The sequence below is a fragment of the Xiphophorus hellerii genome, chromosome 6, assembly GCF_003331165.1.
Source record: "Xiphophorus hellerii strain 12219 chromosome 6, Xiphophorus_hellerii-4.1, whole genome shotgun sequence".
NCBI lineage: Eukaryota > Metazoa > Chordata > Actinopteri > Cyprinodontiformes > Poeciliidae > Xiphophorus > Xiphophorus hellerii.
The window spans coordinates 2,560,718-2,586,125 of record NC_045677.1 but is presented as its reverse complement, the minus strand read 5'-3'; the positions used below and the strand labels follow the sequence as shown (position 1 = coordinate 2,586,125).

General features: G+C 39.1%; 1 protein-coding gene across 2 annotated transcripts in view; it reads right to left on the bottom strand.

The window, feature by feature from the left end:
* kcnn1a (potassium intermediate/small conductance calcium-activated channel, subfamily N, member 1a) overlaps positions 1 to 25,408 on the bottom strand; it is an 86,074-nt gene that overhangs the window by 14,625 nt on the left and 46,041 nt on the right. For both annotated transcript variants that reach the window (XM_032565520.1, XM_032565521.1), the window contains exons 4-7: positions 24,319 to 24,737; positions 2,651 to 2,792; positions 1,387 to 1,497; positions 409 to 536 (exon numbers count right to left, since the gene is read on the bottom strand). In XM_032565520.1, coding sequence (XP_032421411.1) covers positions 409 to 536; positions 1,387 to 1,497; positions 2,651 to 2,792; positions 24,319 to 24,737 — 800 coding nt within the window. The remainder of the gene's footprint in view (positions 1 to 408; positions 537 to 1,386; positions 1,498 to 2,650; positions 2,793 to 24,318; positions 24,738 to 25,408) is intronic.

The following is a 25,408-nucleotide window of genomic DNA, read 5'->3' as shown; positions in this document are numbered from 1 at the left end:
GGACAGAACACAGTACAGAGTTTTAACCTCACAACATTCACGAAACGAGTGAAACCATTACACTTGTCGCTGTAAGCGCAGGGTAAAAGAGGGTCGGAGGGGAGAGGGGGACAGGGAAATACGAAGGACCATCACAATACTTTGAGTGTGTGGGTGTAGGGGTGGGTGTGCGCGTGTGTGTATCTGTCAAAGCTTACATGTAAGTGAGTATGACAATAAAAGGAGCAGCTCTACAGGGTGATAATACATAACTATGGCTACATTTCTTCACCATGTTAGCAACATAACCAAATATGAGGTCTGAATATTTGAACCTTAAGTGAGATTGAAACTTATTTTTACTTTCTGCAGAGAGATTTTAATTGTCAGTTTAAAACGTTGATGAGCGAACGGGAGTGCAGGACTTACTGGTGGATGGCTTGGAGAAACTTGCGCTGGTGTTTCCGCACCTTAGCGTGATCGATCTTCTTCACCAGCTTGGTGTGTTTGTAAATGAGCCATGTTTCCCTGAGTACATTGGCAGCTGTGTTCTTTACCTGAGGCACAAGAGTGAAAAAGACATTTGATATCACAGATCTGGCTCTGCTTCAGTGTATCAGTTTCTGATTGAATGATTAAACAGGACCATGTGGGAGATGGGAGATACAAGATAAAGGTAAACTGGTGGAAGCTATCTGACACAGTGTCAGCGTCGTACTCTCGTGTCTGCTGGAAAATGGGAAAAGTACAAATTAACGTTCTGCTTCATGGCGAAAACCTGCTGAATTCAAATCACTGCAACTCACACTGTCGTTAGAAGGCGTGTCTACCGTTGTGTTTCTCAGATTCATTGAATTTTTCCATCATTCCGCATTGCTAGTTCGAAACATTTTTTTATAAAATACAAGAGAAATCTCTAGCTGTAGATGGTATTGAGCTGCCGCTGGGCACTTACTGGTTTCTCTCTTGATGACTGTATGTTGTTTGTATGACTTTTTATTTTTGTGTTTTTATGATTTAAAGCACTTTGAACTGCCTTGCTCCTGAAATGTGATGTACAAAGAAACTTGACTGAATTTGATTGATGGATGTCATCTTGTGTTTCCAGTTTATAACTGTTTCACTGGTTAAATCTTCTCATCTCTAAAACATTATCAGGAGTTTCTGTATTGTCACCTTCCTAAAAATAATGGCCTAATTCATTTTTGCCAAAAGCCATTTCAGCAAAAAAAACTTTTGGAAAAAATGGTTTAGGGTATTATTTTAGAAAGATGGTATAGAAATACAAAGATCCAAAATAGACAGGAAATGTCATGGGTTAAAAGTTTACAGAGGGACTTTGTTTATAGGCTTTGTAAATCAACCTGCAGCAGACTACAGTAAGTGCAGGTAGAAAATGTAACTCACTCGTTTGCAGAGTTGTGTGTCCATCATGAAGTTGTGGACATGCTTCTCAGCCTTGGTCAGCTCCAGCTTCCTGGCAACCACTGCTACCACCAGCGCAGTGCAACCTGCCCCCTGTTGTTTAAATGTAATGACAAACACAAAAGCACTTGGTTGGTGACATTTGAAAACATAACATGAACTATATATATATATATAACACCGGCAGCCCCTAAAAATCTGAAAAGTGGGAAATGCATGCACTTTCAGCTCTCTTTATGCTTTAATACTTCTGAGTAAATCGTTAGCAACCAGTTGCCACCAGAAACCATCGGTGTTTCATTAATCCCACAATAAATAAGACTGTTCAATGAAGCCCCTTTGTAGTTTTCTACAAGCAGCATAGGGGAGACAGAAGGTGCTTGATCAGATAAGAAAGTTGTCAGTTTTGCCTACATACAGAATGTTGTTTGTTTGGAAACTAGCACTGCACATGACCCTTCAGCACTTAGAAGCTGGTCAGAACTGATGGAAGATCAATTAGCTGCTGCACAAGACCTGAAATTGGGGCAAATGTTCACCTTACAGAGTGAGGAAGACCCTAAACACACAGCCAGAGCTACAATAGGATGGGTTATATCAAAGTGTATTCATAGTTAAGAATGGCCTAGTCAAAGTCCAGACTTGTCTGAGACAAGTCTTGAAAATTGAGAAACTTCTGCAAAGAAGACTGGACTGAACCTTTCCAGCAGAAGGAGCTGCTGGAGCCACACTGCTACAAACTGAGGGAACAAAATGCACATCAACAAACTATTTATGGGGGTTGAAAAAACAAATGCACATCACACTTTTCAGATTTTGAAAACCCTGTTATCATTCCATTTCCACTTCATAATTATCCACTACTTTGTGAAGGCCTAACGCCAGAGTGGTTTCAGTAAATGAATAAATTAGAAGAAATCAGAAGTAATAGTAACTGGTACATTTTTAACTTGGTTTAACTTTTCAGCACAGCAACCTATCAGGCCATCCTCAGTTGAATAACAGAATAAAGGGAGTTGAATAACAGAACAGATGAGTGAGCTCTGCAGGGCACCATTAACCACAGCTACAGGTAAAAATAGATGACAAGACATTAAAAGTGCATTCACATGTGTAAGACGAGGTAAAAGAGGTATTAAGGGTCTCAATCCAAGATTTTATTTTGATTGTTTAAAAAATGTAATAAAGTAAAATTTTCCTTCCATATATTTACTGATATATTTCAATAAAAACAAAAGGAACCTACCATGATCCCTGTAAGAAGACACACGCCTTTCCCACAGTACGTGTGTGGTACCATGTCACCGTAGCCAATAGAAAGGAAGGTGATCGAGATGAGCCACATGGCTCCCAGGAAGTTACTGGTCACTTCCTGTTTGTCATGATACCTGAAACAATAAAGACAAGGAGAGACATGCTCAGAAAAAAGTAGCCACAGTTTCATGAATGCAAACGTGCTAAAGAACAGGATGCTCTGTGAGTCAAACAAGGCCTGTGGCCGGAGGGAAATACGGAGGAAGAGCATGATGCAGTGGGAGACCTCTGCTCTAAAACAGTTTGGTGCGTTAGCTTCAAACTGACGCAGCTTAATGGGTAGCAGTAGTTTGTAGGGATTTTAGACCAAAGTTCTTGTGCTAAACCAGGTTCTGGTTCTTATGGTGCATTCTATATCTGCACTGAAAGCCTCGTGAAGTTTGCGTGAGTTCTGACTCAAAAAGTTGTAGGTTCCCACCAACCCTCAACCTCAGAATTCAATATGCCATATGTATAGGCACACCAAACTGGAGACTTGAGGTCAAATTAGCTAAACATGATTCTGTAGTGAGACACAATGACAGAAAGAAAAAAGAAGGAAACAGAATCTGGAGGAAAAACCCTCAAAGGTTAGTTGGATATGTACAGAGAGGCTGTGGACCATTCAGCAGAACATCCAACAAACCTTTGGGTCTGAAAGGCTTCCAAACGGGTTTGATCCATATGAACTTCTGGACAAGGAGTGATGCCGTAATGCTCCTGTAGTTTGTTGAAAATTTTGCACTTGTCCACAAATACATATAAACATTAAAAAATACGTATATCAAAGGCAAATATTTGTTGTCATCTGTATAACCTTCATCTTTAGTTACAGATGATATGAGAACTCCATCAAAGTATTTTAGATAATCAATGAATGACTTCTTATCTATATTAGATCAACTTCAGGACATGAGGCCCAGCAGGGCAAAGCTCAGTCCTCTGTAAGAATACCTGATGGTGGAATACAGTTCCCTCATCATGACGCTGAACTACCACATTGATGGGGCCTGCTAAGCTAGTAATGTCTGCTTGTTGCTGGTAGGAAGATCTCCAGAAAACTTTGAAAATAAGCAACTTTCTGTTTCTTTCATGTCACTGAGATCTACCTGACAATATTCTTTAGTAAGTACTGGGATTTTAACCTCAACCCACATAAACCATACAGTTTATGTAATGTTGAGGCCTGGATCTGTCATAATTCTACACTAACTACGGCTAGCATAGCGCTCAAAGATGTTATGGCTGATAGCTGCAGCGATAAACAGTTTATTTCCACTTCTGATAGCCTTAATATATCATGTAAATGTACAGTACATCATCTATTTTTTGAGATGTTCCTTTAGTTTTTGGAGCCAGAATATTCTGTGTACTTAATTGTTATTAGCTTATGTTGCTAACAACAATCCAATTAGCAAATGTTGCTTCAAATAGTTCACATTAACAGCATGTTCTATGAAAACACTGATAAGGACCGTGTTGTTTTTACCAGATAAGTGGCTTGTTGCCAGGTGCTAACAGAACCAGAAAAGTCTTGCTTGATTGATCTGCTGTCATTTCTGATTTTGAGTAGGAAATCAGGACACGGTGTGCAAACAGAAGAAAACTTGTGGTTTTTTTAAAAACCTAAAAAAAAATTGACCTAATTTTTTAGGTCAAAGATTTTGACCTAAATTTTGACAAATTTTGTCAAAGATTTTGACCTAAAAATTCTTTTTGGGCCCAAATTAGAAGAAATGCACCTATTTCCAGCTCTGATGCTTTTTCCTAAGCCCAGCAGGTGGTGAAACATAGAACAATTTTTTTTATATACCAGAGTTATTGGTTTCAGAAGTGGTTCTGGTTTCAAGCACTGGTTTGGCACAAGAACTTACTTATTTTCAGGCAGAGATAACGAACTTCTGCAGAGAAACTAGTGTGACATATGGAAAATTAAAAAAATAGTTTTTTATACACAATATGCTTAAACTATTGGAAAACAGTATCAACAAAAGACATTCTCAGAGTCTTGAAAGATAAAAAATAAAAATTTGACCAGGGACATTCATAAAATGGCTGCGGACTCAAATCCTTTACAAAATACCATTGAAATTAAGTTTCAAAGAACATTTTTCAAATGTCAAAGAAAGAACATCTTTTACCAGACATTATGGTACAAAGTGCCACACATCAATTCAAACTCATGTTGATAAATGCAACTAAACAAATACATGTCAGTGCATTCAAAATGGTAATATTGCTGCAATAAATCAAACATTTGACTGATTGGTCACAGTGTGTGACAAATGCTCCATCATAGATTAAGGTGCTAAAAGAAAAAAAAACTTTGAACATACAAATGATCACAGCAAACATTAAAGTAGTTTTCAGCAATGTTTGAAATGTCAAATCATAGGCCAACAAAGTGTATGAAAAATAACTTTACAAAGAAATAAAAAAACTAAAAAAACTGAAGAAGCCCAAGATTGAGGATGGCATTCCGATAGCTTTTGCAGCAATGCAAAAGTCTGTTACAGAGGCAAATATGCCTTGTGCATCTTTGTTCAACTTGCTTAATTATAACCAATGGGCTGTCTTGGAGAAGTTAAGAGAGTTTTTTTATTTTTATTTTAACACTCCCAATGGGAAAAAAACTGCATAAATTCTAACTACTGAGATTTTTTTAAGGGCAGAGATGCACCAATAAAAGTCCTGGTGACACAAATAGTGTCATTTTGAATTTGATCAGCCCAGACACATGAGCGATTGCGATTGATTGGAAACTTAAAAATACCAACTTTTTCTAATCATTGAACCCATCATAATGTGATTCTCAATTTGATCAGCCCAGACACATGACTGATTTTTTTGAGATCATACTATCAACCAAAGACTTCAGGGTGAACACTGTTACTGGGTGAAAAAGAGTAAAGGTTGGAAGTTGATTCTAGATAAGGCGTTAAGCATGAGGTCAGAGGAAGCACAGAGATGCTCACAGATCCACAGGAAGTGAGAGAGAGGAAAACTTTAAGGAAATAACAGAAAATAAAATCTGCTCTGTTTTAAAATTCTGTTTTATTCATTTTATCTTTTCACTTATTTATGTTACAGCAATAGCTAGATTTGGAAAAATTGATAGCTTTGCAGAACTCTGAGTTAAAGCTGCAGTATGTAACTTTTACAAAAATGTGTTTTTTACAAATTTGTTAAAACTGTCAATATGTTGTGACAGTTTAATATGAAAACCAAGCTCATCTGCCTCCTCACAGTGCCACTATTGCTATCTGCAGAAATGTGCTACTGGTGGAGAAACAACTTAGCATTCCAGGAAAACTGTTCATCTGCTGTCATCATGGCTATGCTAACTAACCTGACCATTTGAGTGAATGAGGGTGATTAACAATGCTAAGACCCTCCTCCTGCCTCTCATTGGTTGTTTCTGACAGAGCTGTGTATTTGTTCAGATGACAGCAGGACCATAGACAGATTATCTCTCATATTTTGTCACCACATGTTGATAGTTTTAATAAATAAGTAAAAAACATGTTTTTTTAAAAAAAAATACATACTGCTGCTTTATGGTAAACATTTATTCTCCACGAAATAAGCACAAGCTAACCATGCTAATATCATTTGCTAAATGTAGTTTAAGATGTAAAGTCTGTGGCAAATTTGTCTCTCTCACATGCTGCATGACTCGCGTTTGGTCTCTGACAGAAAGTTAAAGAATACTTTAAACCCAATTCTCATATCAACAAATAACATAACTGTTAAAGTGAAGCTAGAATTAGCATGAACATATTTAACGGCTGGTCAAATATGTCCAAAAACTGAGTAACAAAACTTAAAGTCGTAATAAGTGCGTCTTTTCTCAGGAAGAATTTAGTTCAATCAGTTAACTGCATTTTCCAAAGTGAATCTATCAAAAATGTCCAACAGATCTCCTCCTAACACAAAAGAAAAACTAAGGGTTCAGTTTTTTTTCTATTAGAAAAAACCCCAACCATTGTTTCAGGAGTTCTTGGGTCAATTTTCTCCTCCAAGACAGTTCATTGCCACCAAATATTCTTAATCATCTACTCATGCCTTCTGCAGTGCATAAAACTCCCACTCCTCGTGTTCATGCTCAAAGTCAGGGGGAAATGAATTCCTGGTAGCTGTTCTGTCCCACAGCAGTGTGTGGCTTGTAGGATTCTAGTGTGTGATGACATGCACAGAAGCAGTCCGTTTTGTATCATGCAGGAATAAAAAGTTGTCTGCATCCTGCATGCTTCAAAGCCAGTATATTGAGAGCAGGAGTGCGAGGGGAAAACTCAGGGTCCATAATGTAGCACTGGGAATGAAGCGTCTTTGAGGACAGGCTCTCATTTGTGAAACATGGAAGGTAGATGCTCATTGAATTTGACAACCCTGTCTCTTTTACCTGCATTAGAACACTTCACCAGCTGGCCTTTGATAGCTGCCAGGGGGCTAAACTTGATCAGATGGCTAAATATTGTAATTACAAATGACTAGTATACAAACTTCATTCATCTTGGCATGAAGGCGTGCAGAGAATGAGTCATGTCTTCAGTGCAGGCTGAAATGTGCCGCATTTTCAACTTGGAGAACATGGTGCAGTACAGTGGGCTTCTTTCAGTAAACATAACCCAGAAGTATGCTGGGAGAAATGCTAAAGGTGTCATTTCTCCCTCTTTTATTATTAGCGCTAACTGGGGATGTCTCTGCTCTCTTCTTTGTAAATGAGAGACAGCAGCATGGAAATAGAAGGGACGTGATGAAAACAATATTTTCAAGCTCTCAATATACCGTGGCAGGTTTTCGGGTTAGCATGGAGAAGAGCTGGCACCACTTTCAACCTATTCCAGGGCAACAGATATGTCAGGAACCTAGAGTTTGTTCCCCACTTTGACTACATTGTTCTTAGGACACGTATGAAGGGTTTAAAAGGAGGCGATCAGTTATCCATTTCTGCATAAAACACGATACACAGTGGGACCTGAATGGTAAGAGGGAAAGGAAAAACATAGTCTGCATCTTTTCTCGAAAAAAATTAACTGCTTGTTCAAATTATCTACGGTCAAGCCTGGTACTAATAAATCATTCCCAACAGTTGATGACTGAAGATATGACACCTAAGTGGCCAAAGTTAACAATCCAGCAGCCTCTGTTGATGTGAAAAGGCCCTAAAATAAATGAATCTTTTATTGCAAAAAAAAAAAAAAAACCTTGGTTAGTCAGGATGAAAAAAAATCTACCACAAAAATACTTTTTTTGTTTTGTTTTGGGTTTTTTTTTTTACAAAACATTGATTGTGGGATGATTATAGAACCCTGAACAGCTTTTCTAAATAAAAATTTACTGAAGCATTTTTATAATTCATTCTTTCCTTTTTAAAGTTGATCAGAGATTTTAGGAACTTGATATTTATAATCCATGACTTCCTGTTTTCCTGGAGTTCCTGTTTACAAATTTATTAATAATTTCACATTATTAATAAATTTGCAAAAATCTCAAATGTTTTTCTGTATTGTCATAATGGGGTAGAATTCTGAATAAATTAATTTAATACATTTAGCATTGTACAATTGTGTTGTTCCTAATTTTGCTTTTCCCACATAACAAAATGTGGGAAAAGTAAAAGTGAAGTGCTGTGAATACTTTCTGGATGCACTCTAAGTATAATAACAAAAAGGTATGTCTATTGCTCTTTCTTCACAATGGGACAGAAAAGAAAACATGCTGATCAATAATTCAAAAAGGAGCAAAGTTTATCTTACCACCTCACATAATGAGCAGGATATTATGTTTTGTCTTTTTGTCCCACCATCACAAACATGTATGTCGAGTTTTCTAAATTATGCTGAAACTTTAATAGCAACTGCGTGCTTTGGTCAAAACTTATTTGTCAAATGTGCTTCCATCTCCTCGTTAGATCATAAGCTCTTCTTCAGAAAAGCTGCACCTATGCATGACCCTGTGTGGTCATTTTGGACATCCACACATTTCCTGTGTCATAAAGAGTCCACCTCACATGCTGGATAACAGCCAGCCTCGTACCTGCCTAAGACACAATTCCTTTCAAATTTCTGCCAGTGCAACCTGTCCATCCTATGTGCTGGATGACCTTTGCTCATTTTTTTTGGAGTCACTGTTCCTGCTCCACTCAGGATGTCGTCACCATACCCTCTCATGATCGTTCTAGCTGAGCCAGCATCTTGTTCGCTGAATCACTTAAATGCCCACCACTGGTCTGTATGTGTACTAAATTACAGATAACTGGGCCACTGCGTCTGGACACCAAGCAGTCTGGATATTTTCAAGTGTTATCTGACTAAAAGGGCCCTGCAACATACAAGAAATGTGTCTTACATTTATGAATCCAGAGGATTGAATAGTCTGATCTTCATAACTGTACATTACCAAACTCTAAGGCCTGACTGTTATATGCTCGGGGATTCTAAAAAAAAAATCACATTTACAAGAAAAATTAACACTTTCAGGGTTGCCATTTGGCAACAAATCACTTGAAGTCCTTCCACACACATACATTACCTCCAATTTTACAATGTAGTGCACTGAAAGAGAGATGAGACCCTAAGAAAAACAATGACAATGTTTAAATTTGTCACATAATTTTCTGGAGGGAAGTTTGACACCCTTTTCTACAGACCTCTTCACATGGAGGGATCTCACTATTTGACTCCTCAGAAATCATGAAAAAAGGATTTTTATAACATTTTTTGACCGGGGAAAAATACATACTCAACAATAAATGAGGTAAGTTCATTTATTACCACAATGAATGGCCAGTATTTGATCATTTAATAATGATAAATTGTTAAAATGTTGATGTTGCATTATGGCAACACTGTACCATTGTATTGCTAGCCCGGCATATTGATCTTCTAGAGTCTGCTATAATCATGCATTTTGTGAGTCCTTTCCATATTGCATATGACTATATTTGATACTCTTTCTTCCATTTACATCATTACTGCAACAATGTTTTATAGTTTCTTAGGAAGAAAACCAAACTAGCAGTTCCTTTTTTATGGTAGTGAGGATGCATTAGCATTTAGTGTTGAAGAAAATTAGCAGCTTGCAACTTTGCAATGAGACAGTGAGGATGATGAAGACTATAAGCCAGAGAATAAGAACAGGCAGGACAGGAGGACCTGTCCTCCAGTGAGGACAGGAGGAACAATGAGGGTGAACATGCAATTATTACTTGTGTGTTTCATTAAACTGGCAGGTTCATAACATGCTAAAGGATATTTATTTGTTTTCCTCTTCCACTGGAAGCTGAGAGGAACTGCTTCATCAGCTTCTGCAAGCAGTAAGGCAAAGACGGCATGATCAAGACACTCAAATCCAATCAAAACCATTATATCAATGAAATATGCCAATAAATTAAATTGTTTTTAGCTTTCAAATGAGTTTCATTGTTAACTATTATTGCTACTGGAGACTATTTAGACTATGATTTAAGTTGTTAAATAAAGGTTTTTCCAATAATAAGCCAAACTCTCTTGTTTTCATTAATTTCCACTATGGTACAGTGTTGAAAATGGCAACGTCAACAAAAAATAAATGAAAAAATAATATTTTTTTAAAATTTGTCTTTATTATGTTTACTTGGTTTATTTTATGTCAGAAAAACATCCCTAATATTTTTTTCCAACTGGCATCATTATGCATTCCATAGAGGGTTAAGCTAGGAGAGCTGACTCTGAGCAAACAACACCATGTCCAGAATGGTGCTGGTGATGTATTTTAGGAAGATATTGGAATATTTGGAAATGGAAATGAAGACTTAGAGTCGCCTAGTTAAAGTCCAGCCTTCAGTTGGTGCTAAATGCTGTGGTAGGATGTCAAGGTAACAGTGGGTGGATGAATATCATTATTCCCCAATTAAGTGAGGTATTGTTGTTACAAAACAATGGACCAAAATGTCTCTACAAAGAAGAAAGCAACCAATAGGACCAAACAGTGGCAACTTCTTTGTTTTGTTAACTGGTTTCTTTCTTAACATAACATGGCTCATCTAAGGTTGAAATTAATTAAAGTCAGTATATAATGACCACTAAATGCTGTCATACAGCTGACTGTAAAGAACTGTACAGTGGTAGGTTAGCGACCACAGCTAGCTACAAATAGTTAAAATCTGTGAATACTTGATTATAACTGTTAATTTTAATAGTTCAAACACCTAAAATAGCTCACTAAGCATCAAAACGCAGAGTGGAAACAATCTTAGTTCTACAACAGGAGGTAACATCTGCTGTTCCTTAGTGTTGATTTTCCAATCAACACTAAGGAAAATCAATGGCACTCCTGAATTGGCTCCTTTGCAAACACCAACCTATCAGTTTCAAGCACCATTGCATCTGGGTAATTCAGCTTCCCAAGCTGTTTTTTTTTTTTTCTGTATATATGAAATGCGCTCTATGAGAAATTCAGTAAGTAAGTGAGTTTTCCACAAATAATTTGGAGTCACGTTCCACAAAACAATACGTGACGGCTGAACCGTGGCCAGGCCGCAGCCCACTGTACTTAATGTTTACCATGACTGAACCTGTAAATATTAGTAGTCTGTTTGCAGTTTGCAGCATGCTATGCTCCGAGTGTCATACATTCACACTATTCATATAGATTATGTACAGTAGCTGCTCATTTGAGTGGATTCTATTTGCCCTCATGTCCACACATGATTCATATTTTAGTGGCTGATAAAATAAATCTCACAAACCGGTGGTGACATTGTGGAACACTAAAGAAAGAAACGGATCAGGATATCGTCATCACTATCTTCAGCAATACTATTATCATTATGTTCTAAGCAGTGGAAAAAATTTTAGTTTTTGATTTCTCACTAGTAAAACACAATGTTGGTTATGTTTGTCTTTCAAGTGCCAGTCAATAAATACTGTATAAATTACTTGGACAAAAATGTGTCACAATGCTCTCTGAAAGTCTGTTAGTTGCAGTAAATATAAGCAGATAACTCAGAATGACAGTAATGACGATCCAACTCAAAAACGGCAAACAAAAAACTTGCCCAAATTCTAGCCCAAATTTGCCCAGAATGAGGAAAATGAAATTCAGGCTTGGTTGGAGTGTTTGATGTGGTCCAAATCATCCTTAACTACTTTGTGACAAAACGTCAGACAGCCCTATGTGTTTTAAATGTGTACAAACTTTGTGATATGTTAGTGCCACTACAGCCATGCATCAGGCTCCAGGGCGAGTGTGTTAGCAGCAGTGACAGTGCATTCACAATGTGGAGACTGTCAACACCGACATGGTTTGATCCTCAACAATTTAAAACTGTACTGGACTTCATAGTGTACAAAACATCCAACTCACCAGATGAGAATTTCCACAATATTGTGCTCAAAGCAAGGAGCTGAGCTGAGTCTTTTTGGGAAAACTCAGAATCCCCATTTGTTTCTTTGCAGAACAGATTTTTAAATGGAGCAAAGATTTCAGAAAACACAAATTGTGTTTTGAAGAATCTGTGGTCCGTGTAGATAAGTTCTCCATAGTCCTGCTAATGACCTAATTATTCTATTCATGTGTGCAGCAGAGGCACATCTAAAAGTTGCAGGACACCGGCCCTTGAGGACCGGAGTTTGACACCCCTGCCCTATTTTGTTAGCTAAGCCAGCTAATAATTTTCTAGTATATAGTTGCATGCTAATAAGGTCCAAGTTAGTCATTCATCATGTTTTGGTCCTGTAGTAGGTTATTGATGGCAATGTTTCTGCTGTTGTGTAGGGTGTAGGCATAGTGCCAAATAGATACAGAAACTAAAAATATATATAATTTTGTTAAGTTCTATGAGCACATTAGAGTTATGATTGCATGCTTTGTAAACTTACTGCAATTCAGGAACTTTCAGATAGTTTCAGTATAGAAACCAATCAATATCAAACTGATAGTGATCTCATTCTAGGATCAGATGTAGAGTTAAGGTTACTGATGTATCCTGCGATTCAGACTTTATGGTCCTGCGTTCATGACCGTCATTTTGATTTTACTGTGGAAGTTCAAACTCCAAAAAAAAAAAACGGTAAAAAATATTTGTAACTCAAAAGTAATCTAATCAACTGTGTGGGAACATTGGCAGCCTGTTGGAAAATTCTGAAACACGTACACACACACTCCCACACGCCCCCACACACACACGCGTGCGCACCCCTTCACACACACACATACACACTCAAAAGGAAAACGCTGACACAAGCCGATAGTATGCATTCCGATACTAAAAACCGTTCAGTAGTCTCATCCCCATATATTCTTTGCTTTGTTTGATTGAAATGGGAAGCCACTATTTTACTTTGATGTGCTCACACAGATACATCTTAACTTATGTATAATTACTGATGAATCAGTAGCGAATCAATCCAAAATATCAATGTCGAGTTGGTATCAGTATCGGATTGATTCTGAGGGTAAGATTGATATTTTAGCATCAGAATTCATCTTGAAATTTTATTTTATTTTTGTATTGTAGTTTCTCAACAATACCTCAAAAAATTGTATTGACTTGCTCCACCTTTAATAAAACCGTCACTTTGTTTATTTAGAAGAAAATGGACATATCTTTGCTTCATTTTTCTGTTGATACTGTTTGTCATGTTAGTAGGTTATTAACACCTTTTAGCTTTGTCCAAATTCTGTCATAGGTGTGAACAGAATAATTCATAGGAAAAAACACAAAACACCTAAAGGTCAGAAGTTTGATAATATGTCAAACTTAGACAAAAAGTGTCGGTATCAGTATGAATAGAATTATTGGTCTCTTGGTATTGAATCAGTACCAAAATATGAAGTATCACATACCTATAGTGATCGTCTCAAATAAAAATGCTACATTTATGTTGATAATCTTGACTTTATCTGTTGGCAACCGACAAAAAATAATTCAATGAAAAATTGAGTTCCGCTTTTTCCTGAGATTTTATAAAAGTCATTCTTTAGCAACGTCATTTAAATGAGACAATCAAATTCACCTTAAAAATGTGACTTGTTAATTTTCCCCTAAAGCAGTCCTCTCTGTGTCATTCTGTGACTGTCCTCCTCAGTCTGCAAGGCCACTACACAGGAAGCAGTTCATGAGCACCTTATTGTCAACGCTTCAGTCCTGGAGTGCATACATACGCCTCCCGTGTTAACAAACCTGCAGTTTTTCTGTTACAGAGGTCTCAATAAATTACCTGTAGGTAGCACCCAAAAAAGCACAGCAAAATCACCACAGTGTGACCGACCTCAACCCCAGCTGCAGCTGCTCCCCCTTTAATAAAACTGTCACTATTTGGTGTAGATTCCGGGCTTCTCTTCTTCAGGGGACACAGTAGCAGTGAAACTACACCACTCCATCGCCTCTACCAACGCTGTGTAGCTCTCTGAAGTCATCCCAAGCATCAATTCATGAAATGTGTTGCATTTCCACCCACATCACTGGTTAGATCATGGAGTGCTTGCTTAGTGTAGCTCACTTTCTCTCCAACCTCTCTACTCTTTCAACAAAAATCTGATTTTTTTTTTTGAAGAGAGTAGGTTTTAGACGGTACCTATAATGCTAGTATGTGGCTGCCTGAAGACCACCATAAAAAAATAAAAATAGATAAATAAAAAAAAAAAACACACAATCAACCAGGATGTATGGAAACCTTGTATCTGTTCTAGGGGCATCATGGTGGATGTTTTCCCTGGTCAGACTATTTGGCTTATTCTATCTTTCAATTGGGCGATGATGCATGTAACATATGGTGTGTGTGTGTATCCAATGAGTAACTCGAGCTTGATTATCTGGCGCCTTTCTCTCAGCCACAAAAGATAAACTTTCTGAGACTTTGACGTTGCTGCAGACAGTGAGGTGAGAAGCAGCACTCACACTGCCTAGGAATGGACCGTTTTGTTTCAGGTAAAAGAGTCGAAACAAGGAGGGAAAGAGAATTAGGGAATGGCTAAGAAAGGGAGGCAGAACAAGCACGCATGCAGTGGTTTAAAGCGGGTTCGGACTGTAAGGGGACAAGATCAGAACAGGGAAGAGAGGATGAGGGGAAACTGCAGATGAGGCCACATTAGATGGGTAGAGTAGGGGATGTATAAATCAGTCAGTGAGGAGTAGGGAGAGAGGGACTTGGAGGTTAAAGCCAAAATAACTTAGATGAGGTTTATAATATCTTATGCATTAGGAAAGGAGTAAGAACAAACTATGAGGAAAGGAATAAGAACGGACCTTAGTCCTAAACAGTCTTAAATCCATTCACAGTAATGGAAAAATTTTAAAAATTTTCCCCTACTCCCCACTCCCTCTACTTCTCCATCCCTTTCAATTCCTCTGGATGTGTGACTTTCATTCCCCCCATCTAGGCATTTTCCAGTTAGACTCCGTGTTCGTCTACTCTCACAGCATACTGCCCTTTCATAAACACAGGAGCATGATCAATGTGACAGCGCCTCAATGCATTTAACAGAGGATACAAGTCACACAAAGCACTTTTAGGAAACAAGCGCCTCTTTTCGCTTCTGATTTGTTTAAAAGAATGGAATTGGGCAGTAAACATGAAAACTATCATGCTGTTTTTTTATGTTTACCGAAGGAGATGAGGAAGGGGAAGTGACATTTGGAACTGTGAAACAAACAAGGACAGTAGTCATCACATTCTGAAGAGTCTCCTGCTTTACAGTTGTGTCTACATGCGTTAAGTTGCAAGGGAACACATTTAAATCCCTCATTTAAAGCCCACCCTGTAATACTTCAACCAGTAAAACCTCAATCTATACATCAACATTGCAATGTTCAAACCAGGGCCACAAAAAACAACTTAAATATTCTCAACAAGACTGACAAACTGCTCACTGTTCTGATTCAAGATAAAGTTAGTCTGGATAGGATTATTGTTTCTGGATTTCTAGGCAAAATATATTTGGGTAAGAGCAACAAATGTCTTTGAAAAACCATTAGAACACGATTCAATCAATTTTGTGAGAGGGAGACACATAATGAGATGGTAATGTGTGAGGAAAAAGAATAAAAAGGGCTTTTCTCCTCAAAAAATCTTTGCAGTTGCTTTTGCAGTATTTTTGTGTCACATGGATCTATACCAATTTCATAAAACAAGAAAGGGAGACAAATTGCACAAAGATGGATTGCCCTCTGGTAAATTTCTGAAGGTGACATGGAGTACTTCACTTTAAATCAACCCCCCCCCCCCCTCAGGTTCTCTTTGGCCTCATGCGCAACAGTTAGCAAAGAGACGCTTGCTTCAAAGTGCTGCTCACACTGTTACTTCACCTCTGCTTTGCTTCTAGAGCCAGTAGAATATGTCCTCTTCGCAGAGGAGCAGTGGCACATTCCTGCCAACGAGAGGCCTTACCTGACTCTGCTTTGGCCTGCTAGGTTTGACAGTTCATGTGTTTTAGAAGGGCTCCCCCTATTCCTCTCTAATACCCCCACCCTCCCAGTCAGGGCAGCAGTGGCGCCAGCTCAGTGAAGAAAATGATATATAGATTTTTTTTTCTTTTTTTTTTACAGCCAGAGAAAAAGGACTCACATGGTATCCCTATGGAGCAGCATAGTGGGGAAATAGAAAGTACAACAAAACATTATACAAACACACATACACACCCACACACACACACACACGCCCACACCCACGGACACACGCACACACACACACACACTCACAAAACTGCACATGCATGCTCATAACCATTCACAGTAACACAAAAATACATACATACACAACTCTGCCCATCTTATTCTGGAAAATAAAATAAACAAAGTGGTGACATGCCCTGGTGTTTGGGAGTGTGCTCTAGCAGTGTGAATGACTGCGTGGTCGAGCCAATCAATTATTTTTAGCTTTATTGGAACCTCTGTGCTTCTCAAGCATAAATGTATTAATGTCTGGGTTTCTGAGCTCACTCTGGGTGGAGGACATACAGTTAGATGTGCAGTAGAAGACAGGGCTGGACGATATAGACCAAAACTAAATTCTTATTTATGTTCAAGGTCAAAGCCAAGGTTATCAAGACTAGGCATTCAATGTACTACCCTCCTGTTCTTTTTCCTGTTATAATACCAGAAACAAATTATTTTATTCCTAATGATACTAAACCATTTTGGTTATCTATTGTTTTATTTATAATGGAGTAGAATTTTGTTGCGCAATGTGGCAGCTTGTTGCTATATCTCTGTTATAAAACAAGCGATTTAAATTTTTTGAGATTAAAAGCTTTACTTTCGCTGAATTATTTTTTTTCTCAATTTAACATGTTTTGTCACCTTGTGATAATGTGAAATAAAAGAGAGAAGATACATATTTCAAAAGCTCTTATAGCACCAAACTGGACCCTAAATCAATGATGGGTTATAGAGGAAGAGTTTTGGATGAAGAGCAAGAGCAGAGTGGATCAGGAAAAACAGGAAGTAAAAACCTTCTTGATCACAGTAGCTAACATGAGAGCTCTCACACATTGGAGGATGAGCTGACAAATACCCAGCCTGGCTCTCTGGAATGCAAAGTCATGTGTTTCAAAGAGATGTAGGAGCAATAGCCAACCACATAATAACCAACTCTAGTATCTCTTCCCGACTTTCCCGACTTTAAGACTGGACAAGCAGACAGAGATTTGAAGAGCCAGAGCAAAAATAAGAGTTGCAGGGATTGTCATCAACAGCTTGTGCAATCCAGAACATGCTGCAGTTGTTTCTGCAGGTACTGAACAGGTACTGAACTTTGACACAGCTGCAAATTATGCCCATTTTATTTACCTAAGGAATTCACCAGTATTATCTCTGTAGATGTATAGATCCTGTAGTGGATTATTTAATATGCCAACTGTGCATATTAAATCATCCACTCAGTTGTTGCTAAGGACAGATGCCTCATCGGATGCATATGCAGCAATATCTGAATGATGTTATCTAATCCTCTCTCCCTTCAATGATTTCAACAGCTCCTCAATGACTCCACCAGACAGACAAAAATAAAATTAAAAAAATGTTGGATTTGTTTTCTGCAAATATCAGGGATGGTACAGACTGGTACACCTTGTGTGTCACATGGACATGACAGCAATGCCATGACTTAGTATGCAGTCATCTATTTAAAGTTTATGTGGACAAAATGATTCCCATCAGACCACTACAGTACTTTCTGAAATGTAAAGCACTGCACAGCCACTGGCCTCAAAGAATGACTTAATGAGAAAAAGGAGATACCCGAGAAAAGAAGCCGGGGAAGTTACTGAGGTGTGCACAAATTCAACTTCAGACATAACAAGAGGGTCAGATGGTGTTAGGTGGACAGTGCCAATGAACAAAAGACCTTCCTCAACAAGTTCAGTCTAGAAACAAGCCCAGCATCATCCTCACCTGCTCTCAGCCAGACACGCCTCCTTTACTTCAATTTACCCACAACTTTCCTTTCACATCACATTTTTCTTCTGATTCGGACATTGATTTTAGGGTTACTGCTCAACTGTTTTCTTCAATGATATCAGGGAAGACTGGTGCTTCCTTCACCTCACCCCATGTCCATGTCTAGTAGTCATGAAAGGAAGGTGGAGAGATGGAACCAGAAGAAACCTGCAGCCAGACAGTTTCAGACCCTCAGGACTTGAAGGTATGTGGGAACCAGCTATTAGGGATCCTGCATCACCTCTTCAAGTTCAGCGCAACCCAGGAAAGGATTGCGGTGCTTTGGAAGACATGCTGCCTCATTCCATAATCCAGGAAATCTCATTCATCAGTGCTTAGCAACTACAAGCCCTGTCGTCCAAGCATGTAACACCATAATGTCATGGGGAGAATGTCATTGGCCCAACTGAGAAGATAAACAAGCCACTCAGAACCTAAAGCTCTAAAGAGGTCACCGTAAGCCAGTACTGTGAGTTCATCTTCTCTGATTTCTCCAGTGCATTTAACACAACCCAGCCTGCTTTAGTGTATAAGAAACTCAGCAAGGCACAGGTGGACTCAGATTCAAATTCAGATACTTTTGTTGTCCCACAAGGGGAAAATTTATTTTCACAAGGTCAGCAAAACCCGAACTGAGGCAAGATCAGTACAAACATCAATATTCAGCCATAATCACCTGAATAAATAACTTCCTGACAACAGACCACCGTTTGTGAGACTACAGACTGTGTGTTTGACCCGGAGGTCAGCAGGGAACTGTCCTGTCAAAATGTATTTTTACACTGTGTGCTCCAGACTTCCAGTACAAGTCAGAAAGGCTGAACAGAGGGACCAGACAGACTACTCAGCAGTACGGCCATCTTTAAAGTTATAAAGACAAAGAGGATAACTGAGAATTTTAGGAAAAGCTGCATCATGTCAAACACTATTTCCATCAGGGGACGAGAAGTCAAGGCATACGTTGGTGTCCATCTGCACAACAGGATTGACTGGAGAAGCAACAGTAGCTGCACTTCCATTACAAATGTACACAAATCTTTATCTATACTCTGCTAATGTCAAAAAAACACAATTTTGCAATTGCGGTGTTGTCATTAAAGGTGCAGGATGTAACTTTTAAAGACTGTTTTTTTATATATATTTGTTAAAACTGTCACCATGTCGTGACAGTATGTTATGAGAGATAATTTGTGAAAAGTTCAGTCCCACCCACCTCCTCCTTGAGCTATTATTGTTGTCTGAACAAACGTGCAGTTCCAACCAATCAGAGCCAGTAGGCAGGGCTCAGTGCTGCCAATCATTCCTGCTTACTCACTGCTAAATGTGCTAATGGCAGAGAAACAGCTTACCATTACGGAAAAAAATTTTTTATCTGCCGTCATCGATGACTATGCCAATTAGCCTGAGCATTCACAACAGGATCTGTTGACTGGAAAAAGCTGCGGCGTTACCAGAGAGCAGGTAACATATGACGTAAAAAAGTGTTTCTTAGGGCTTAGAACAGATAAATATGTGGATGTGCCAAAACTTTCTCCAGTTGAACAGAAACAAAACTTAAGTTATTATTTTTGGACCTAAAGAGGAACGATCTAGAGTCAATGCACAGCTTCAGTTATTACAACTAAAAACCAGCGATCAGGCCCGAAACCTGGGAGTAGTGATGGACTCTGACCTGAACCCCCAGAGCCACATAAAGACAGTCACAAAGTCGGCCTTCTATCACTTGAAGAACATTTCCAGGATTAAAGGACTAATGTCTCAGCCAGACCTAGAGAAACTCATCCATGCGTTTATCTTCAGTCGCATTGATTATTGCAATAGCGTCTTCACAGGTCTGTCCAACAAATCAATTAAACAGCTGCAGCTGATCCAGAATGCTGCTGCTGGCGTTCTCACTAAAACCAGGAAGATAGAGCACATGACACCAGTTTTAAAGTTCCTACACTGGCTCCCTATAGCTCAAAGAATAGACTTTAAAATACTGTTGTTAGTTTATAAATCACTGAATGGCTTAGCAACACAATACATTAAAGATCAGCTGTTGTTGTATCAACCTTCCAGACCTCTCAGGTCTTCCGGTTCTGGTCTGCTCTGCATCCCCAGAACCAGAACCAAACGAGGAGAAGCAGCTTTCAGCATCTATGAACCACAAATTTGGAACAAATTTCCAGAAAACTGTAAAACAGCTGACACACTGACTTCCTTTAAATCTCGACTAAAAACCCACCTGTTTAGGATTGTATTTGAAACGTAATCAATTACAAATTTAATGATGAAACTTGACTTAATGTCATGTTTTGATTGTTGATTCTATGTTGCATTGTGTTTCTGTTTGATATGATGCAAAGCACTTTGAAATGCCTTGCTGCTGAAATGTGCTATACAAAGAAAATTTGATTTGATTTGATTTTCTACTGCAATTTTTTAAAGTACCTCTATCTTGATACGACTGAAAAACCACCTTGTCCCAGCGCAAAACTTTTTCATCAAAAAACATACGATTTTCCGAAATTGTCATGTTTCCATAAAGCAAATTTATTTCCACAATTTCAATTTGCGCAATTTTATTGTTAGTGGAAATGCAGGCAGTGAAAGGAAGAAGTGAGCAGGCTGTAATTTATCAAATCCATTCCTTAAATGGGAACATAGAAAGACTATGACAGAGCTGCAAACCTACCAAAACATGGCTGTACATCTAAACTGACAGAAATAACCAGAGAAGCAGCCAACAATCCCATCTCTGGAGGAGATGCAAAGATCCACAGCTCAGATAAGAAAATACCCCAACAGAGGAAAGAAATAGTTTTTCAAATTTCACAAATCTGTGGGAAAAGTAATATAAGAAGGACAAGAAGAAAATTATTACAAAATGAAAGCTAAAAGAAGCCCTGTTTGCAGGTTCACACAAACCATTCCAACCACACAGCCAACATGTGGAAGAAGGTGTTCTGTTCAAAAGACACCAAATTAATCCTGTTATTCTACAATTATGTGTGGCAGAAAACAGATACTGCATATCACCCTAAACCCACCTCATCCACTGACAAACAGCTAGTCATCCAGAGACTAGCTGTCATTGGATGATGGGAAGATGGATGGATCTAAATGCATGGATATCCTGGGAGAAACCCTGGTAAAGACTTGGGGAGAGGTTCACCTTCTAGCAGGAGAACAACCCTGAACATACAGCGAGAGTTACACTGAAGCAGTGCATATGAAGCATGTTCATGTGTCAGAATAACTTAATTAGCCCAGAACTAAATACAATTAAGATGGCAACAGCCAAAAACTGATGTTCAGATGCCCTTCATCCAATCAGAGCTTGAGCTGTTTTGCTAAATGTTTATAGACATCCAGAACTGGTACAAACATGCCCCAAAACACACATTTTCCTTCCATTACACAATTATTGTGTGTTTGGAAATAAAATAAAATATTTTTTAAGACAATTATGATAGCTCTGATTAACTAAAACTATTTATATGACCGTTTTTACTGATGTCACTGCAGCAGTTAAAACTATGTTAAAACAGTCGTGTCTATTTGTTATCAGCTCAGATGTGGTCCAGTGGTGATCTGAAAATATAATATAACATAAGCTGCCATGATACTAGTGCATGTCTAAAAGGAACAATGCAAGAAACCAGGAAATGGCAGGTTTACATGATGTATTGTGTCAATATATTAATATGAATGTATACTGTATATACAGGTTGCTATATCGCCCAGCCCTTTGGTCAGGAATTTAGTTTTTTTTAGTTTCTTACATGCCAAGAACTGCACATGGAATTCTTTACTAATATGAAACAATGTGAAACTAATGTTAATGTTAGGTAAGGGGAACCGGAGTAAATAATAAAATGCAGCTATCAAATCACAATTTTGTTTATTAAGTAAACAAGCTATCCAAACCAACCTGGCCCAGTGAGAAAAAGTAATTGACCTTAAATCGTACGACAAGTTGTTTCATCCTTGGTTGCAACAACTGTCTTCAAACATGTAAAGACAATATGTCCATCAAATTGCAGTAAAGGGGGCATGCCGTGGTGGCGTAGGGCGTAGCGCGACCCGTATTTGGAGGCCTTGAGTCCTCGACGCGGCCGTCGCAGGTTCGACTCCCGGACCCGACGACATTTGCCGCATGTCTTCCCCCCTCTCCTTCCCTGTTTCCTGTCAGCCCACTATCACATAAGGGACACTAGAGCCCACAAAAAGACCCCCTGGAGGGGTAAAAAAAATTGCAGTAAAGTCACTCCTCTTTGCAGAATGTTTTTAACTTTGGAGAGTCTAGACCACAGGTGTCAAACTCCAGTCCTCAAGGGCTGGTGTCCTGCAGTTTTTAGATGTGCCACAGGTACAAAACGCTGGAATGAAATGGCTTAATTATCTCCTTCTTGTGTAGATAAGTTCTCCAGAGCCTTGCTAATGACCTAATTATTCTATTCAGGTGTGGTGCAGCACAGGCACATCTAAAAGTTACCTGACACCGGCCCTTGAGAACTGGAGTTTGACACCCCTGGTCTAGACTGAATTTAAGTTTAAATTTTGGCTAAGTCCTCTGTTTTGCTTTGCTAAAATTCTCTATCATAAAACCTGTCTAAAGGAAGCCTAGAGTGGTTCAGCTGTTGTTCAGGGTTCCTTTGTGACCTCCCGGATCAGGCATCAGGGACTCTTATGGTCAGCCAGACACTCCTGGGAAGGTTCATGCTGTTCCCGGTATTTGCTGGAGTCTCAAAGCCTTAGAAATGGCTTTACCATTTTACAGACAGATGTCAGATCGGTTCTTGAATTTGTTTTGATTAGAACATGACGTTGCATTTTCTAAATGTATTATAGACTACTGATTTGCTGTCAGATGGATTGTATTAAAGTAACTTCTAGATTCTACAGTTCTGGCAGTAATCCGGCCTGGGAGGAAGACGGAAACTGAACCAAGAAGATCAGATTTAATTAATGATTTGGCAACAGGGACAACTGTATGTGCTCACAGAGTCATGTTGGTTTGGATATGCGCAGGTTTTATGCTTACTACATTATATTGTCATTCTGAAAACCGCATTTTGTAGTTTACTCAGGTTATTTGTACTGATTTTAAAATTTATTTGATGATATGGACCATTTTAGTGGGACAAAAAAAACAGAAGAAATCTGTAAAGGTTGCACATGTTATTCACAACTGTGTATTTAAGCTTAGAACAATGTCTACCTGCCTTTGGGGTGGTTTGTCATGTAAAATACTGTATCAAGATTAAAATCCACCAGCTAACAGCTGAAGTGCTGAGGCTAAGGCTAGCAGAGAGGAATGGTTAGTGTCAGGTTAACAAGGACGGAGTTAGGAGAGAGGAAACGGAGGGAAGGATAGGAGGTAGAGCTTTAGGAAGAAACTAAGCATCTGTGGTCAGGACCTGGACAAATTCAAACCCTCCCCTGTGATGCAATATGAACTACTGTAGCTACACCACCAGAAAGGGGTAATTTGCTGTATTAGATCTCCTTGACAACATCACGGAAGCAATCACACAAAAAAAGACTTTAAACATCAAAGCTGACATTAGCGTCTCATTTCCCTATGCAAATGTAAAGCGAGGAAGAGAACGGAAAGCTTTCCGTGTTTTTTTCTGCCTTTCCTTCATTTTTACTGAGATTCCCTGATGCCCCTCCCACCAATACCCACCCCCCCACCCCTCCCGAGACGGACCAAGATGCTCAGCTTTTGGGGGGAGGAAAGCGGGTTAAGGGATTTTGGGGGCTGCTCTGCATTACCAAAACAAACCATTCAGCAAACAAACAATTAGGCTCTCATGAATTATGGACAAGCCATCTAAAATAGCAATATTCATCTAAAACAAGGAGTGGGAAGTTGTGGAGCGAGTGCTGAGCTAATGAGACAGATGTCAGGGTGTTTTTAAACACTTCAGCAGGGCTGTCGTATGTGGGCGAATCAGTGAATGCCTTCCTGCAAACATGTAAGCTTTGTTTCTATGTGACCTATGCTAATGATTTCATCCAAGTGGACCACTGCAGGTGAGTGATAAAAAGCAAGAGAAGACTGACGAGAATGAGACACGACAGGTACGAACGTGGAAGGAAGGGAAGAAGGAAGGTATCTAGTAACCCACAAATCAACACAACTGTGCATCAGCCATTTTGTGTCTTGGTTTGCACCTAGCAACATCCATTATTCACAGCCCTGTGTTTACCTCTCACAGACACGCACAGTCCATGCAGCAATGATCCAGGAGGATATACTGAACACCAGCAACACTGTTCCCGGACAGATGGTCATGAGGGTTTTCATGACAAAGCGCGTGTTGAAGTTGATCTTGTTGAGGGCGCCGATACTGCGGGACGAGGCGTCCGTGAACAGCTTGCTGTGGAGTAACATGACCCTGCCAATCAGGTAGAGTCTCAGGAACATGGGTATAGAGAGGATGATGTCCACGTCGGCGTCAGCCACAGACGGTGTGTAGGTAAAGGCCAGCCGCGCCGTCCAAGTGAAGACATACTGGCCTGGGATGGGGTGAATGGCACACACCAGAAGCTCCAGCACAATGAAGAAGATTCGCTCATATGTCATGGCTATCCTCCAATCATCTGCTCCATTGTCGACCATGAACAGCTGAAAAGAAGCAAAGTGCATCTTAGCTAAATGTATTTTATTTTATTTAAAAAAACTGTACAGCATCTTCCAATTGTTTCATTTGATAAACTGTAACTTAGTTGTCCGCATATCATTATCCATTAATCAATCAATCAAATTGAACTGCAACTCAATTTCCTCATAATAGTCGTAATCTGCTTATGAACAGTGTCGCTGGGGCAGCAGTTTCAGCCCAAACTTCACTCCTCCAGATCCTAAGGGGGAAGCCCGATGTGTCCCCACGCCAGCTGAGTATCCTAGCAGAGGAAGTTACCCGAAACATGTTTTGAAGAATCCAGAAGAGATGACAGACACCTTAACTGACTCCGTTAGATGTGGAGACTCTAAACTGAGTCCCTCCCTGATGCCTTCTCTAAGGGAGAGTCCAGCCATGCTGTGGACGAAGCTCATTTTGGCTACTTGTGTCGACAATCTCATTCTTTCTATCATAACCCAATAAATGACCATAAATGAGGGTAGGAATGTAGTCTTGCTTTTTGGCTAAGCTCTCTCTTCACCACAACAAGTCTATGCAGCAGTTATTGGGCAAAAGGCATGGTACATTTTGGTCCAGTTGTCAATCAAATAAAGAAACACACAATCAGAAAGCCACACATTGCTAATATCAATGAATGAACCTCACACACATA